The 18,301-nt window shown below is 46.0% G+C and overlaps 1 protein-coding gene across 1 annotated transcript in view; it reads right to left on the minus strand.

Moving 5' to 3' along the window:
- Positions 1 to 17,694, minus strand: part of CHRDL2 (chordin like 2) — a 44,853-nt gene extending 27,159 nt beyond the window's left edge. The window contains exons 1-5 of the mRNA XM_082219443.1: positions 17,487 to 17,694; positions 11,072 to 11,184; positions 8,602 to 8,695; positions 4,447 to 4,592; positions 3,058 to 3,151 (exon numbers count right to left, since the gene is read on the minus strand). Of these exons, the coding sequence (XP_082075569.1) occupies positions 3,058 to 3,151; positions 4,447 to 4,592; positions 8,602 to 8,695; positions 11,072 to 11,184; positions 17,487 to 17,562 (523 nt within the window). The 5' untranslated portion in view covers positions 17,563 to 17,694. The remainder of the gene's footprint in view (positions 1 to 3,057; positions 3,152 to 4,446; positions 4,593 to 8,601; positions 8,696 to 11,071; positions 11,185 to 17,486) is intronic.
- Between the last annotated feature and the right edge of the window lie 607 nt (positions 17,695 to 18,301).

The following is an 18,301-nucleotide window of genomic DNA, read 5'->3' on the forward strand; positions in this document are numbered from 1 at the left end:
TGCAGAACTGGATAAATTAACAGGAAGGATTCGAAACTGGCGGGACCAGAAACTCACGGAAGACTGGAGTAAATTTACAGACTACGGTATTTGAAAAGTATTTGTGATGAACAGACTACGTTTGTAGGTTTGCAAGAAGTTTTGTGAGGAGTATTATTAGAATTATTGCAAAAAGGAAGGGGGGGTTGGTTAGTGAAGACAATTAAAGGTAATATAATGTTAAGAATTGCATAAGAAGTGGTTAAAACGGTGGATCATCAGAGGAGTAGATGGAAGTCCAAAAAATATTGTATAAGAGATGAAGTTTTGTGGTATGTACTATAATTTATATGTTAAAATTTAATAAAAATTATTATTTAAAAAAAGAAAGCAAAAATGGATCTGCAGCTTTAAGAAGATGGCCACTGAGCACAGCATGGACTGGCTGGTGCCTGTAACATCACGCACCCATTTTTCACTTATTGGCCTGAAAGCACTTTTGTGGCCCTTTTAAAATTGATCAAGTTTTCTTTCTTGTTTCTGTTTGAAAAATAATGAATGTTTCCGTCTGAAACGTTTTACGTGTAGTTCTTTAAGAAGCGATTGCTGCCTTTCAAATGTTAACGTTACACGTGCATTGAGTTAACCTGGTTGAAAGTTAACTTTCAAATTGTGAGGGCAGCAAATATCTGGGGTCTCTGGGCTTAACAGGAGCACCCCGAGATGAAACGCAGTCGACCACACACACCCCTCCGTCATGACACCCTATTGCCCTTCACTCCCAAGGAAGTAACTATTCACTATATCAAACAGAGGGAGAGAGAAACTTCTTAAGGGAGAGAACCTGAAGAAACCACAGAACATAGCTGGCAAACTAAGGCCCGGGGGCTGGATCCGGCCCAATCGCCTTCTAAATCTGGCCTGCGGATGGTCCGGGAATCAACTCTGGCCCTCCAGATGTTTGGGACTACAATTCCCATCATCCCTGACCGCTGCTCCTGTTAGCTAGGGGTGATGGGAATTGTAGTCCCAAACATCTGGAGGGCCGGTGTTTGCCTATGCCCGCTGTAGCCCATGGGTAGGCAAACTAAGGCCCCGGGGGCCGGATCCAGCCCAATCGCCTTCTAAATCCGCCCTGCGAACGGTCCAGGAATCAGTGTGTTTTTACATGAGTAGAATGTGTCCTTTTATTTAAAATGCATCTCTGGGTTATTTGTGGGGCATAGGAATTCATTCATATTTTTTTTCTTCAAAATATAGTCTGGCTCCCCACAAGGTCTGAAGGACAGTGGACCGGCCCCCTGCTGAAGAAATTTGCTGACCCCTGCCATTAAATCCCTACCTCCACCACCCTATATAACCAAATGCAAGGAGTTCAGATGGGATGGGGAGAGGCAGGGCCGACCCTTCCATGAGGCAGAGTGAGGCAGCTGCCTTGGGCGGTAAATTTGGGTGGTGTTGGAATAGAGCTAGGAATGGGGGCCACGTGGTCTGCCCTGCAGCCCCCAAACTAACCTGCTGCCCTGAAGTTCTGCCTCAGGCAGCAAAACAGTTCCAGTTGATCCTGGGTAAAGGTAACGGTAAAGGGACCCCTGACCATAAGGTCCAGTTGTGGCCGACTCTGGGGTTGTGGCGCTCATCTTGCTTTACTGGCCGAGGGACTAAGCCGCTTCTGGTGAACCAAAGCAGCGCACGGAAATGCCGTTTACCTTCCTGCCACAGCGGTACCTATTTATCTACTTGCACTTTGACGTGCTTTCAAACTGCTAGGTTGGCAGGAGCAGGGACCGAGCAACGGGAGCTCACCCTGTTGCGGGGATTCGAACCGCCGACCTTCTGATCAGCAAGTCCTCGGCTCAGTGGTTTAACCCACAGCGCCACCCTGAAAAATAATCTCCCTCTAGGAGGGAGAGCAAAGGAGCTTGAGATTGGCACTAGAAAAACAACCAATTCCTACAAACGTTTTCAAATGTTTACAATTTTCTTTCATGTAAAATATAAATTTGCTCCAGTCCTTTTGAAACAGTTCGTCTCGCCGATTCTGGATCTTCCCCAACAGCTTTGCCAACTCTACGTATTCCACCATCTTTAACTGCCAACGTAGGAAGTTCCTGCTGCTTCCATTTCTGGGCCAGGAGTATCCTTGCAGCCGTTGCGGCATACATAAACAAATTTACATCTTTTTTTCTGAATTTCCTCTCCAATTGAACCTAACAAAAATGCCTCTGGTTTTTTATTGAAATTATATTTAAAAACCTTCTTTAATTCATTACATATTATATTCCAGAAGGCTTTGACCTTAGTACAAATGTTTGTAGGTTTGAGTTGAAATATTTTGTAATGTTAAAATAAGGAGCTATTTTACATATAATGAGGTGAAATGTTAAAAGAAGATAGAAGGTAAAAAAGTGGTTATAGAAATGCTAAGAATTTACTAAAAGATTTTTGGAAGTCAGAAAGAGGGAGGGAAGGAGGTCGATGCTCTGTTTGAGCAATGCTTAAGGTTATAGATTTATGTAATAAAATGTGACTAAATATGGAAAACTCAACAAAAATTGTTATAAAAAAGAAAAAGAAAAAACAACCAATTCCTGCACAGGGCAGCCTAGGAAATGTTAACAAAGGGCAGTGTTTGGCAGCAGACAAGATCTCAGCGTAAATGGTGGAAGTCTTTTTAAAACATTTTAATTAAGGTTGATATCTTGCAAGATGGAAATATATAGTAGTATGCAAGCATAGATCTGGAACTGTTGTTTATAGCGAACACTTTTCTATTTTCTAAATTTCTATTTTAAATCCTTCTTTTTTCTTTTATTCCTTTATTCCTTTTTTCTTTCTTTGTCTAGTCTTTTTTCCTTCACTTTCTTTCTGAATATTGCTTTATAGATGTATAAATAATCATATTTATGTCTATATGTATGAAATTTGTTTTGTATTTCTTTTTTATTTGATCTTCTTTTTTGTATTCAATAAAATTTAATAATAATAATAAAAGATCTCTGGCTGTTTTTCCCACCCCTCCAAAGGTCCATGGGGTAGGAGCGAGGGATGTGGCGAGGATCATGGTTCTTATATTACCTCTGCAGACTTGGCAACAGGAGCCTAGCATGGTTTCGGGAGAAGCACACAACACCTCTGGGCAGGTCACCAGGCCGCAGTAAATGTGGCCTTCCTGAGAAAAACACAAGAAATCCAGATACTTCGTCAATAGCAGCACATCCCCACCAGATGTGCTTTGAGCTAGCTAGCATTTCCAAACCGTCTTCAAGGGCAGGCCCAGCTACTTCACATTGCAGTAGTCTAACCGTCCGTTTCCCCAGAGCCTGGGTGCCCAGCATATGATTGAAAAGGCTCCTGCCTGTACACTCCTGCCTTTCCAATAATAATAATATCATAATAATTTATTGTTTCTACCCCGCACATCTAGCTGGGTTTCCAAGTACAGTGGTGCCTCGCAAGACGAAAAGAATCCGTTCTGTGATTCTCTTCGTCTAGCGGTTTTTTCGTCTTGTGAAGCAAGCCCATTGAAGGATTAGCGGATTAGCGCTATTAGCGCTATTAGAGGCTTTTAGAGGCTATTAGCGGCTTATCTGCTGATCGGATCAGCTGATAAGCAGCTTAGCGCTATTAGCGGCTTTTAGCTGCTTTTAGCGGCTTATCTGCTGATCGGATCAGCTGATAAGCGGCTTAGCGGCTTAGAAAAAGGGGGGAAGGGGGAAAAAACCAGCAGGAACTCGCAAGACATTGTCGTCTTGCGAAGCAAGCCCATAGGAAATTCGTTTTGCGAAGCACCTCCAAAACGGAAAACTCTTTCGTCTAGCGAGTTTTCCGTCTTGCGAGGCATTCATCTTGCGGGGCACCACTTTAAGGTGGATCAAATCTATGCTTCTGGGTGCCCTAAGAAAGCTGCAGAGATAGCGCAGGATAGTGCGCACCCCAGAAATGATCCCTTTCAGCTTCTGCCTTCTGGAAGAAGAAGGTCCAGGGTTATAAAGACCAGGACTAGCCGCCTGAGAAACAGTTTCTAGCCAAATGCGATTTTGGTTTTAAACGCAGTGTAAGGAGTCTCTATGGGTGTATATTGTATTTAAAAATGGGATATCAGAGTTTTTAGGGGGCTAACCAGGTTGGGATAGCAGGGATAGCAGGCTTGTTGGTTTTGAATGTCTGATGTAGATTTTTTCAATTTCATTGTTCTGTATGGGACAATGACAATAAAGATTATCGTATCGGATCATATCGTATCCCTACCAGGCGCCTACCCTGATGTTAGTGTGTGCTAAGCAAATTCTTTCGTTTTCCCCAGGCCTATTGTCATATATTGCAGCTCCTCAATTTTGATACATGCTCGGGTTGCCCTGTTCCGTGAGATTTGATCACTGGGGTTTCCTTCTTCCGAACCTTTCCCAACTCCTCAACGTCCGTTTTGGGGAGAGGCGACCAGAACGGCTCTCCGAAGCAACTTACCGAGCAACTGCACTGGGTGCACTGATTTGTCTGCCTGGAAGGGAAGAGCTCGTTGTGGGTGAAGATGTCGCCATGCCGGTAGGCTGTTCCGTTGTAGCGGCAGGAGGAATTGGCTGGTGTCTGGACCCCAGGCGGGGTGAGCAGCTCTGCAGAGGAAGAAGAAGACACGATCGAGAACATTTTCTCTCCCTACATCCCCCTGCGACGATTTTTCCAGGAGTGGCCAGCTGTGGCAAACCACATGTAATGATCTCTGGCAGGCAAGCAAGCCCCAATGAGAAGTAATGACCCTCCGGCAATTTTATGTACAGTGGTACCTTGGTTCTCAAACTTAAGTCCATTCCAAAACCAAAGCGTTCCAAAACTAAGGCACGCTTTCCCATAGAAAGTAATGCAAAACGGATTAATCCGTTCCAGACTTTTAAAAGCAACCCCTAAAACATCAATTTAACATGCAGCGAGGTTGAGAGGGGAGTCTTGTCATCTGGGCAGCCCAAGACCGCCAGGTATGCGCCCCGGAGAGGTCACTTTGGTGTTGCTAACACAAACCAAGATGGCTTCACACACTGAAATATACTCAGAGTCGAGAGTGGATTTCATGCTCTTTATTCAGCTCATAGTGGTGAGGAGGAATGGAAGTTCCCCCAGAATGTCTGCTTTATATACATTATTTACACAATGGGCCCCACGTGATTGGCTAATTCCGGGATTCACCTGTAGGCCAACCAGGTTGCAGATTCCCTTCCACCTGGAGCTGGATTGGGTGGCTCCTGTGGACCAATCAGACTGCTGCATTCGAGATCCTATTGTTGTAGGACCAATCAGACTGCTGCCTTTTGGATCCTATTCAACTCAGTACATAACACACACACACACACACACACACACACACACACACCTGCTCTCCCTTCTTAGAGTCCTTCATCTTTAAACTGGGCTTGGACTGGACAGGCCCCCCAATAGATCTGTGGTTTCCACAGTGGGTGGTGGTACCACCCCCTGTGGGGGAGTCACCTAGCGGGTGCTAAGAGCCAAGGGGAAAACAAGGGAGTGCTGGAGGTGTCAATGACTATTGGATTTCGAAAAGCTGGCATCGCTGAATCAAGTTATTCCATCTCGTTAATTAAACTAAATGGTTTTAATTGGATTTTGAGTAAGTGTGCAATCAATTGCCGCTGCTTTGGATTTTATTGGGTTGTTATCTCCCTTAGTGGGACATGAGAACCGTTGTTCCGAATATTGCTTTTTATAGGATAGGGGGCACTGCAGAGGCGTTTGTGAGACCAAGGGGGCAGCAGCCCGGAAAAGTTTGGGTGCTGCTGCAATAGAGGACTGTCTACTCTAAAGAGGGACACACAGCCACACTACCCACAACACAGAGAAGCCCCTAGGCTGGAAAGGGATTGTAGAAATGTTGGTATGATCAACACATTTTGTAATGGGGATAAGAAACCTAGAATTAACAAAAAGAAGATGGCATAAGCCCCAGAAAACAGGAGGACTCTGTCTCCCCAGCATAAATTTATATTATATAGCAAATCGGTTAAGATATATCATAGATGGGATAACAAAGCAAGGAGAGATAGAATGGTTAGAGAGTGGTACAGTGGACCCTCTGGTTATGAATTTAATTCATTTCTTTCTCTCTTTTATTTTCTTTTTAAACTTTATTCCAAAACCAAAAAAGAATTACAAACCTCAGATTCAAAATCCATATTTGTTTTGTAACATAAGCCAATTACATACAGTAGTTGACTAGATTAAAATATACCTCATTGCTATAGACTTCCCTTTGCTATATATAAATGCAATGCAATTAGAAATATTATATTAGAAATTTTTATAAATTCCCCTTTACCCCCCCCTCCCCTTCATCTATGTGTGATGTGATCTCAATATTTTCTTTAACTTCTTCCATCTTGTTGTGTTGTCGTAGTTTAATAATCATTCAGTTGATTCTTTTATTATTTCCTTGCTTACCCCTCCACATTTTACACATTATCTATTAATATTCCAGTTCCGGAACCATATTTTTTCATGTTTTCCTTCACTCCATCCCACTCCTAATTATTCTCTGATTTGAATGGCCTCTAATGATTGCGGTCAATTTTGCCATTTCCACAAACCCACAGAGATTGCTTTGCCATTCTAATAATGGTGGTATTTTCTCCCCCTTCCAATTCTTTGTGATCAATATTCTGGCCGCTGAATTTAATTTGTTTTGGGGGTCTGTGCGCACCACGAAAAATCAGTAACCAGAGACACTGCTTCTGTGCATGCGCACAGCGAAATAGAGCGCTTCTGAGCATGTGCAAAACCCACTTCCAGGTTTGCCGCTTTTGCAACCCGAAGATTACATATCCAGAGTGGTACATAACCCGAGGGTCCACTGTACACAGGAAATGAGGGAGAAGTTAGCGAATATATTTTTTTATCAAACCAAGCAGGCAATGGTGGCGGAATATTGAAAATCTCTTATTAAGAAATATCAGTTACAGATAGGTAGCCGTGTTGGTCTGCCATAGTCAAAATAAAAAAAATTCCTTCCAGTAGCACCTTAAAGACCAACTAAGTTAGTTCTTGGTATGAGCTTTCGTGTGCATGCACACTTCTTCAGATACACTGAAACAGAAGTTGCCAGATCCTTCTATATAGTGAGAAGGTGGGGAGGGGTATTACTCAGAAGGGTGGTGGGAATGGGAGATTGGCAGATAGCTGAGATGAGCCTGTTGACGACTCTTAACGACTGCAATAGGTCTTACAGGAAAAGGCAAGGGGTGAGAAGGTGAAAAATGGCTTAGTCATGTATAATGGGATAAGAATCCAATGTCTCTGTTCAGACCAGGTCTCTCCATGGTTTTAAGTTTGGTAATGAGTTGCAATTCAGCAGCTTCTCTTTCCAGACTATTTCTGAAATTCCTTTGTAGTAAAACAGCTACTTTGAGATCTTGTATAGAATGTCCTGGGAGATTGAAGTGTTCTCCTACTGGTTTCTCTGTTTTGGGATTCTTGATGTCAGATTTATGTCTGTTTATTCTTTGGCGTAAGGTTTGGCCTGTTTGTCCAATATAGAGAGCTGAAGGACACTGTTGGCATATCACTGAGATGTGGGTGAAATATAAAGGAAACTTGATATCAGCATATTCCCCTCTAACCCAGGTGGTGATGATAGAAGACTTCCCAGCAAATTTAAAAAAGGAAATTGAAAAAGAAATGTTGGTAGCAAAGCCTAGCAAGGTTGTGCCAGGGTGAAGCCTATAGTTTCGTGGTAGAATCCAGATGCAGTTTTGGAAGTTGTCCAGAAATCCACCCCCAAAATTCAGAAAGCTGGGCTTCTCTCTCAGCTTTCACCAAATGCTACAATTAATGGGGACACGGGTGGCGCTGTGGGTTAAACCACAGAGCCTAGGACTTGCCGATCAGAAGGCCGGCAGTTCGAATCTCCGCGACGGGGTGAGCTCCTGTTGCTCGGTCCCTGCTCCTGCCAACCTAGCAGTTTGAAAGCACGTAAAAGTGCAAGTAGATAAATAGGTACCACTCCAGCGGGAAGGTAAACGGTGTTTCCGTGCGCTGCTCTGGTTCGCCAGAAGCGGCTTAGTCCTGCTGGCCACATGACCCGGAAGCTGTACGCCGGCTCCCTCAGCCAATAAAGCGAGATGAGCGCCGCAACCCCAGAGTCCTTTACTTTACCTTTACTTTATCTGAAAAATAACATTGGCAAAGCGCTCACAAGACACAGTTTTAATCCCATATCCCTATCTTTGAGCAGAAGAGATTGCAACTGAAGTCACATTATCTTGCTTGGTAAAAATGCCTGCTTTATTTCCTCACTTAAAAAAAAAATTAAGTTCACTTTCGGGGGCTGAACTTATTCCAACCCTACGATTTGATGATATCCACATTTCCGCATCAGTTTTCATTTTGAAAAGTCATGAAAAGTCACCAGCCTTTTACTGGAAATTTCTCCTACCAGAGACACTTCTTTTCCAGCAATTTTGCCTCCCCACCCTCTCCCCCCCCCATATGAGGATATTTCTCACCCTTGCATTCACATGTACATTTCTGGGGAAGGGGGGCACTGCTATAAATAGCAGGATATAGATATGTATAAACTGTTTGTGTGCTGTCAGGGAAGGGGCATTCAAATCCACTTACCTGGGCACTTGGGACAGCATTGGTGTGGGTCGCTGATGGGATTCGGACACTGAAGAGGCGGGCACTGGATTTGGGAGCAGCTGACATTGGTATCCTGCACGGAAAAGGGAATAATCAACGAGGTTGAATTATTGGCTCAATAATTCAAATCCCCACCAGTTCTGCTCTCTGACCTGGAAGCCTCAGCCTTTTTCAAGAAGACAATTCTTAGTGCAGCAAAAGTCTTTAAACAGCTCCATGCCTTTTCATTTCCTTTGTTTAACTGGTCAGTGTGTATCCAGATCAATCAATCAATTGAATTGAATTTTATTATTTTGGTCACAGACCAGTTCCAGCCCACATACAATCTCAATGAAGTCAAAAAACACGATAGGGATACATTTGAATTTGCAATTAGGTATAACAGGGGGCGATACAGATATAGCAGCAGTTTTAAAATATATAAATTAAAACTTAGAATCAATTAATAGATCGATAGACAGCCAAACCTGTTATGTATTCAGTGGTCTGACTTTGCCTGAGCTTGAGTCTAGACTGAGAATTCTGAGGAGCTCCTGTGTTCTGATTTGATACATGATGTCCAATCACAGAACATTTCAGGATGTGGGCCTCTGCCATTGGCCCTTGAACTCTTGAGTCGTGATTCGCAGCTTGGAAGATTAGACAGCCAATCACGTTGGGAGTGGGAGTGGCCCAGGCTTTCAGGAATGTATATAAGCAGTTGCTTCGCTCCTGTTTCCCAGTTATGTAGTTCAGTGAAGGTTCTTGCTGTTATCGCTGTGTCTTGCCTCGTGGGAACCCACCTAGACTTCACTGGTGATGAGGATGGGATGCTAGGCTAGCTTTCACAAGCTAAAATCACTGCAACAGTCGCCTCAGCCAAGCTGAAATCACTGACTGCAACCACAAGGCAGATCACACAGAGAGGACGTCTGCCAATCCTTACCCCATCATCTCACACAGTGCCAGATTTACCTATAAGCTAAACAAGCTATAGCTTAGGACCCCACTCTCTTAGGGGCCCACAGAAAATTTAAAGGGGAAAAAACTGGATGCAGATTTCAAATATATAAGGTAAACGTAAAGGGACCCCTGACCATTAGGTCCAGTCGCGGACGACTCTGGGGTTGCGGCGCTCAGCTGGCTTTATTGGCCGAGGGAGCCGGCGTACAGCTTCCGGGTCATGTGGCCAGCAGGACTAAGCCGCTTCTGGCGAACCAGAGCAACGCATGGAAACGCCGTTTACCTTCCCGTCGGAGAGGTACCTATTTATCTACTTGCACTTTGACGTGCTTTCGAACTGCTAGGTGGGCAGGAGCAGGGACCGAGCAACGGGAACTCACCCCGTCGTGGGGATTTGAACCGCCAACCTTCTGATCGGCAAGTCCTAGGCTCTGTGGTTTAACCCACAGCGCCACCCGCGTCCTTAAAATATAAGATAAAAAACACATAAAATAAAACCTGCATACAGCAACAGTGTTTTGTGTTGTGTAGGCTCCTATGATGTAAGTCATGCGCCCTGCCTGCTAGCCTGCTCCCTAAAATATCACTGGTTTCAGTTCAACAATTACTTTGATAAAATGCATATTTTGTTATGTGCATGGACAGGTTGCAGCGATATGTGCAAATGGCTTTAGATACCTATTAGGTCCATAAATTACCATGTAGCATATATTCAACACAAAAAAACCAGGGAGAATTTGTTGTTGACAAAGGACAGCTGGACATAGAAAGGGCCCCATTACCTTCAGTAGCTTAGGGACTCATCAAACCCAAATCCAGTACTGGTCTCACATCAAACACAAAATATCCTCGAGCCTTTGCCCCCTCCCTACTGCGTCGCTCCCTCCCTGCTTTCTTCAAACAACTGCTGTTGCTTAAAAATACATTTCCCTGTATTTTTTTGGTTTAAAATGTTGTATCGCCTATGCATTTTCATTTTTAAAAATTATTTTACTGTGCTTTATGCAAACCGCTTAGGGATTTTGCACATTAAGCAGCATATACGTATTATTGATGGCGATGGCTGCTCAGGTCATCGTCACTCAAAATACCGTATTTTTCGCTCTATAACACGCACCAGACCATAACACGCACGTAGTTTTTAGAGGAGGAAAACAAGGAAAAAAATATTCTAAACGAAATAGTGGATATATGATTTTTGTGGTGCATGCTGTGGCCACAGACATGTGATATGACAGTGAGTTTGGAGTAGCCCAATGCAAAAATCCTGAGGATCCATGTGGATCCATGCTTTGTAACCACGGAGGAGGGAAGGAAGGGGAACCATGGATCCTCTGCTCACGACTGCAGCAGATCCCCCCTGCCACCCGCAGGCATTCGCTCCATAACATGCACAGACATTTCCCCTTACATTCTAGGAGGAAAAAAGTGAGTGTTATGGTGCAAAAAATACGGTATATCATCTGGAGATGCTGCTGCCAAGTCATTTAAGGATTTCGCGCGGTACCTCAGAGCAGGTGCACCTGATGCAGTACATCACTCCTTGCGGCTCCAGGTAAGGGTGCCAGCTCTCTCCTGCCTTGTACTTCTTGCTGTTAAATACGCAGGAGACATCCGGATCTGGAAATCAAAACATGAGGGTGTCGTGTTCAAAGTGGGGAGAGGAAAAGCAATCAGGAGGTAAAGGTAAAGGTTAAAGGGACCCCTGACCATTAGGTCCAGTCGCAGACGACTCTGGGGTTGTGGCGCTCATCTCGCTTTACGGGCCGAGGGAGCTGGCGTACAGCTTCCGGGTCATGTGGCCAGCATGACTAAGCCGCTTCTGGCGAACCAGAGCAGCGCACGGAAACGCGGTTTACCTTCCCGCCGGAGCGGTACCTATTTATCTACTTGCACTTTGACTTGCTTTCGAACTGCTAGGTTCGCAGGAGCAGGGACCAAGCAGCGGGAGCTCACCCCGTCGCGGGGATTCGAACCACCGACCTTCTGACCGGCAAGTCCTAGGCTCTGTGGTTTAACCCACAGCGCCACCCACGTCCCTAATCAGGAGGTAGAATGACCCTAAAACAGGGGTCAGCAACCTTTTCCAGCCATGGCCGGTCCACTGTCCTTCAGACCATGTGGGGGTGCCGGACTATATTTTGAGAGAAAAAATGAACGAATTCCTATGCCCCACAAATAACCCAGAGATGCATTTTAAATAAAAGCACACATTCTACTCATGTTAAATAATAATAATAATAATAATAATAATAATAATAATAATAATAATTTTATTTATACCCCGCCCTCCCCAGCCAAGACCAGGCTCGGCGGCTCACACCAGTTAAAACAATTGATTAAAATACAACTTAAAAACAAGATTAAGTACAACATTAAAATGCAGCCTCATTTCAGTAGAAACTCAAATCAAAAACACCAGGCAAGCCCCACAAATAACCCAGAGATGCATTTTAAATAAAAGGACACCTTCTACTCATGTAAAAACACGCTGATTCCCAGACCGTCCACGGGCCAGATTTAGAAGGCGATTGGGCCAGATCCAGCCCCTGGGCCTTAGTTTGACTACCCCTGCCCTAAAACAACATGTCCCTCACTGAGTATGGGGGAGCAAGCAACTCACATTTCAGCTGCCCTCTGTCCTTCCCCCACCTCCCGGAAAAGCCCTGAAGAGGCTTTGCCCGGCTAAGCCAGAAGCTAGAACAGCAAGAGGAAGCGCTGCGCAGCAATCCCTCTCACTGTTATGGCTTCAGGGATAGCTGCGCAGCCTGCATTCGCTCCATAAGACGCTCACACATTTCCCCTTACTTTTTAGGAGGGGAAAAAGTACATTTTATAGAGCGAAAAATACGGTATATATAAAAAATATATAACAGGTAGATAAGAGCTTAGGCGGCTTCAGCAGCGGGCGCCTGGCACACCCCCCCCCAAGAATTTGGCGCCCCTTGCACCCCCGGGTAAGAACGTAAGAAGAGCCCCACTGGATCAGGCCAGACCCCATCAAGTCCAGCGTCCTGTTTTCACAGTGGCCGACCTGATACCTGGGGGAAACTTGCAAGTACAGTGGTGCCTCGCAAGACGAAATTAATTCGTTCCGCAAGTTTTTTCTTCTTGCGAGTTTTTCATCTTGCGAAGCATGGTTTCCCATAGGAATGCATTGAAAATCAATCAATGCGTTCCTATGGAGACCGTCCGGGGAGGGGAGAAGATTGCTTCTCCCCGTTGCCGCCCCTTGGTTCAAAAAGGGGTCCTGGGAGAGAGGGGAAGGTGCACGCGCCTTCCCCTCTGTCCCCTCTTTTGAAGCAAGGGGCGGAGTGGAGAAGATTGCTTCTCCCCGTTGCCGCCCCTTGGTTCAAAAGGGGTCCTGGGAGAGAGGGGAAGGTGCGTGCGCCTTCCCCTCTGTCCCCTCTTTTGAAGCAAGGGGCAGAGGGGAGAAGATTGCTTCTCCCCGTTGCCGCCCCTTGGTTCAAAAGGGGTCCGGGGAGAGAGGGGAAGGTGCGCGCGCCTTCATCTCTGTCCCCTCTTTTGAAGCAAGGGGCGGAGTGGAGAAGATCGCTTCTCCCCGTTGCCGCCCCTTGGTTCAAAAGGGGTCCGGGGAGAGAGGGGAAGGCGCGCTGCGCTTCCCCGCTATCCCCGGAGATTGCGGGGCTGGCAACAGGGAGAAGCGATCTTCTCCCCGCAGCCCCTTGCTTCAAAAGAGGTCCGGGGACAGCGGGGAAGACGCGCTGCGCTTCCCCGCTATCCCCGGAGCTTGCGGGGCAAGCTTCGTTTTGCGAAGCAAGCCCATAGGGAAATGCGTCTTGCGAAGCAGCTAAGAAAACGAAAAACTCATTCGTCTAGCGAGTTTTTTTGTCTTCCGAGGCGTTCGTCTTGCGGGGTACCACTGTACAACCAACATTCATTTAGTGGATTTTCATGAGTTATTATGGGGGACGGACGTCTCTTGAGTCACTTTCTCAACGCCATGTATCATTTTGCAAACTCCTATCATGTTCCTATCAGCTGACACGGAAAACTGCTCTGACAGTCCATGCAGACAACATGGGCCAATGGTTTGATTCACCACAAAGCGGCTTTGTATGCTCAGCTTCCTTCTCTGGTATCAGCACAGGCAGATCAGCAAAGGCGGAGATACCCATCTGCGGTTGCACAGACAAATTGTGGTTGTGTTTCTCATCCAGAAAACAAGTGTTTCCTCCCAGGGTGTGGCCTGCTCTCCAACATTTGTCAGGTGTGCGCAAGATTTACATTCTGTGAGCGCCGTAAACACTGAGAATCAGAGGTGCTTTCCCATGAATACAGACACTCCGAGTGTCCCTATTTTCCAGAGATGGCCCCTGATTTACAGCAGCTGTCCCGGTTTCTGATTTGGTCCTGAAATGTCCCGCTTTTCCTTAGGACGTCCCTATTTTCGCATGTTGTAGTTATCTCCCGCTTGGACTACTGCAATGTGCTCTATGTGGGGCTACCTTTGAAGGTGACCTGGAAACTGCAATTAATCCAGAATGCGGCAGCTAGACTGGTGACTGGGAGCGGCTGCTGAGACCATATAACACTGGTCTTGAAAGACCTACATTGGCTCCCAGTATGTTTCTGAGCACAATTCAAAGTGTTGGTGCTGACCTTTAAACCCCTAAATGGCCTCGGCCCAGTAGACCTGAAGGAGCATCTCCACCCCCATCGTTCTGCCCGGACACTGAGGTCCAGCGCCGAGGGCCTTCTGGCGGTTCCCTCGCTGCGAGAAGTGAGGTTACAGGGAACCAGGCAGATAACCAGGCAGCAAACCTTTCTCCCTCCTCTATGTGACATCCTTTTATATCTTTGAACATGGCTATCATATCACCCCTTAACCTCCTCTTCTCCAGGCTAAACATGCCCAGCTCCCTTAGCCGTTCCTCATAAGGCATCGTTTCCAGGCCTTTGACCATTTTGGTTGCCCTCCTCTGGACACGTTCCAGTGTGTCAGTGTCCTTCTTGAACTGTGGTGCCCAGAACTGGACACAGTACTCCAGGTGAGGTCTGACCAGAGCAGAATACCGAAGGAAGAAAACCCAAGAAAGGCAAGCTCACACAATCCGCTCTAACCAGGAGAAGAACCTCATTTCTTTCAGCTTCTGCCTTCTGGAAGAAGGTCCAGGGTTATAAAGACTAGGACTAGCCGCCTGAGATACAGTTTCTATCCAAATGCAATTTTGGTTTTAAATGCAGTGTAAGGTAGTCTTTATGGGAGTATATTATATTCAATTATGGAGTATCAGAGTTTTTAGGGGGCTAACCAGGTTGGGATAGCTGGGATAGCAGGCTTGTGGGTTTTTGAATGCCTGATGTAGATTTTGTCAATTCTCTTGTTCTGTATGGAACAATGATAATAAAGGTTATCGTATCATCTCTCTTTTGTCAGTTCAATTTTCATTTTCATTGCCGCTGTACCCCCCCACCCCACAACAAACAAGCTGACTCAACTGAACAACCATTTTTATGACGCGTCTTCCCACTTAGCCGGGTAATACGGGCATCTCAGCTACAAAAATCTGCACCCTGTTGAGGTGATGCAGAACAGATTTCTCCTGTAAGTGAGTCAGTTCACATACTGCCAGGGCAGGAGAGAGAGGAGGAAATCCCAGAGGGCTGCAGAAAGGGCAATCATGTCAGCAAGTCCTCAGTGGGAAACCCTTTCAGATCCTGCCCATTGAATCCTTCCAAGTCCATTTATGGTATATTGGAATATAGGTAAAGGTAAAGGGACCCCTGACCATTAGGTCCAGTTGTGGCCGACTCTGGGGTTGCGGCACTCATCTCACTTTATTGGCCGAGGGAGCCGGCGTACAGCTTCCGGGTCATGTGGCCAGCATGACTAAGCCGCTTTTGGCGAACCAGAGCAGTGCACAGAAACGTCGTTTACCTTCCCGCCAGAGCGGTATCTATTTATCTACTTGCACATGCTTTTGAACTGCTAGGTGGGCAGGAGCAGGGACCGAGCAACGGGAGCTCACCCCATCGTGGGGATTCGAACCGCTGACCTTCTGATCGGCAAGCCCAAGAGGCTCAGTGGTTTAACCCACAGTGCCACCCACGTCCCATATTGGGACATACATAGCAAAATAGCACAACATCCTTCCTTTAAGTCTGCATTGAATCACAGAATTATGGTTGAAAGAATCATAGAATCTTAGAGATGGAATGCACCCAGTGGTTATCTAGTCCAACCCCCAGCAATGCAGGAATCTCAGCTAAAGCATCCATGACTGATGGCCGTCCAATCTCTGCTTAGAAACCTCCAAGGAAGGAGAGTCCACCACCAATTGTGGGAGTCTGTTCACTGCCGAACAGCTCTTTCTGTCAGAAAGTTTCCCCCCTGAATTAGTCAGAATCTCCTTTCTTGTGACTTGAAGCCATGGGTTTGAGTCCTACCTGCCAGAGCAGGAGAAAACAAGCATGCTCCCTCTTCCATGTGACAGCCCTTAGTACATTTCCTCATATCTCCTCTCAGTCTCCTCTTTTCCAGGCTAAACATACGCAGCTCCTTCGACCGTTCCTCATCAGGCTTACTTTCCAGACCTTTGGTTGACCACCTCTGCCCACCTTCCAGCTTGTCAACATCCTTCTTAAATTGTGGTACCCGGAATTGGACGCAGTATTCCAGGTGGGGTCTGACCAAGGCAGAAGAAAGCAAGACTATTCTGCCTTGGTGAGAAAGGGATGGCTAGCTTTTCCTCCTCCACAAATTTCTCTAAAGCAGGGGTCAGCAAACTTTTTCAGCAGGGGACCGGTCCACTGTCCCTCAGACCATGTGGGGGGCCAGACTATATTTTGGAAAAAATATATGAACGAATTCCTATGCCCCACAAATAACCCAGAGATGCATTTTAAATAAAAGCGCACATTCTACTCATGTAAAAACACGCTGATTCCTGGACTGTCCACAGGCCAGATTTAGAAGGCGATTGGGCCAGATCTGGCCCCCGGAGCCTTAGTTTGCCTACCCATGCTCTAGAGCAGGCATAGGCAAACTCCAACCCCACCAGATGTTTGGGACTACAATTCCCATCATCCCTAGCTAACAGGACCAATGGTCAAGGATGATGGAAATTGTAGTCCCAAACATCTGGAGGGCTGGAGTTCGCCTATGCCTGCTCTAGAGACATTCCCCCATTCATCGTTGCAACAGCGTCACCTCTGCTACAAATCAGGAGCTGAGATTGAGAGGGAAAGAGCCATTTGATTGAATCCGGTTGCCTGAGATCTGACTCAGGGTGGTTGGTGCCCTCCTGACGGCGCTGTTGCGAAGGTGAGCAAAAAAAGTCACATGCACGTGGCTCAAATAGGGCAAAATCCGCCCAGAGAATCTCCCTAGTGCAAGCCCCAACTGAAAGGAAAGGGGCCCCAGGAAGAACATCCAAACGGGTCTCGAATCAGAGGCATTCCCAGTCGATCATCGAGCTGTAGGAGTATTATAGAAACAGGTCAAGCCACTTCTTGCTGACTGTATCTCCCTAGATGCAAATCTCATAACAGACGCAAATCTAAACACCTTAACAATATTTGCGCAGTCAAAATCAGCACACTGAATGCCCAGGTTTATTTATTATTATTATTATTATTATTATTATTTATTTATTTATTTATTGCATTCATCCCAAAGGCAGCTGACAGGGATCCCACTCCCTATTTAATCCTCGCAGCAACCCTGTGAGGTAAAATAGGCTGAGAGGGACTGTGACTGGACCCCCCCCCCTCAGGTCACCCAGTGAACTTCATAGCCAGGTGGGGATTCAAACCCTGCTCTCTGCCAGGTCCGTGGCTGGCCCTCTAACCACTGCACCACACAGCCTCCTTCAGCCAACAGATCCTCCGCCTCCCCATCTGTTCACCTGAACCTTTCTATCGTTTTTGTTTAAGCCTTTCCATTGCAGTTTACTTACCGGCGTCGGTTCCCAGAGTCAAATAAAGGAGCAAGCATCCCAGGCCAAAAATAACCTCTTGGACTTCTGCAACCATTCTTCCGCCCAAGATGCAACGCCAGGAGAGAGGGAGGGAAAGGAGAGGAAAAATGTAGATGTATCCTGATATCTATCTATCTATCTATCTATCTATCTATCTATCTATCTATCATCTATCTATCTATCTATCTATCTATCTATCTATCTATCTATCTATCTATCTGTCTGTCTGTCTATCTGTCTATCTGTCTATCTGTCTATCTGTCTATCTATCTGCCTCTCTTTGGAGAGTTTCTGGAGGGAGCAAAGACCAGAGTCGTCAGCCTGCAGACGTCTTCTTGGCCATCTACCTAGGAGAACTGCGCTGGTCCTTGCCGGGCAGAACCAGGTGCCCTGGACTCAGCAATAATGCCTCCTTCAGGGAAAGCAAGGAACCACTGGAGCACAATTTCTAAAAAATCAGCCTTTAAAAACCTCTCTCTTCTCTCCCCCCCCCCTTCCCAAGTTTTCTTAAGCAAAGCAGCAGGAGGGGCTGAAATCCGGAAAACTTTAACTCCTTCATTTCTGAGACTTCTCTTTCTTTCTTTCTTTCTTTCTTTCTTTCTTTCTTTCTTTTTTTGGATTCTTCGCTCGTTAAATGCCAACAACTATTCAGACGTTTCCATCCTCTCCTCCCACGTGAGAAGAAACCTGGGAGATGAAGGAAATAGTCCAGCCGGTCTATCTGTACCTTTTGGGGAAGCATCTCAGTCGCGGGCTCTGATGATAATACTTATGATGACAATTGCCAAAGCGTC

The sequence above is a fragment of the Podarcis vaucheri genome (assembly GCF_965113315.1).
Source record: "Podarcis vaucheri genome assembly, chromosome: 4".
NCBI classification, from domain to species: Eukaryota; Metazoa; Chordata; class Lepidosauria; order Squamata; family Lacertidae; genus Podarcis; species Podarcis vaucheri.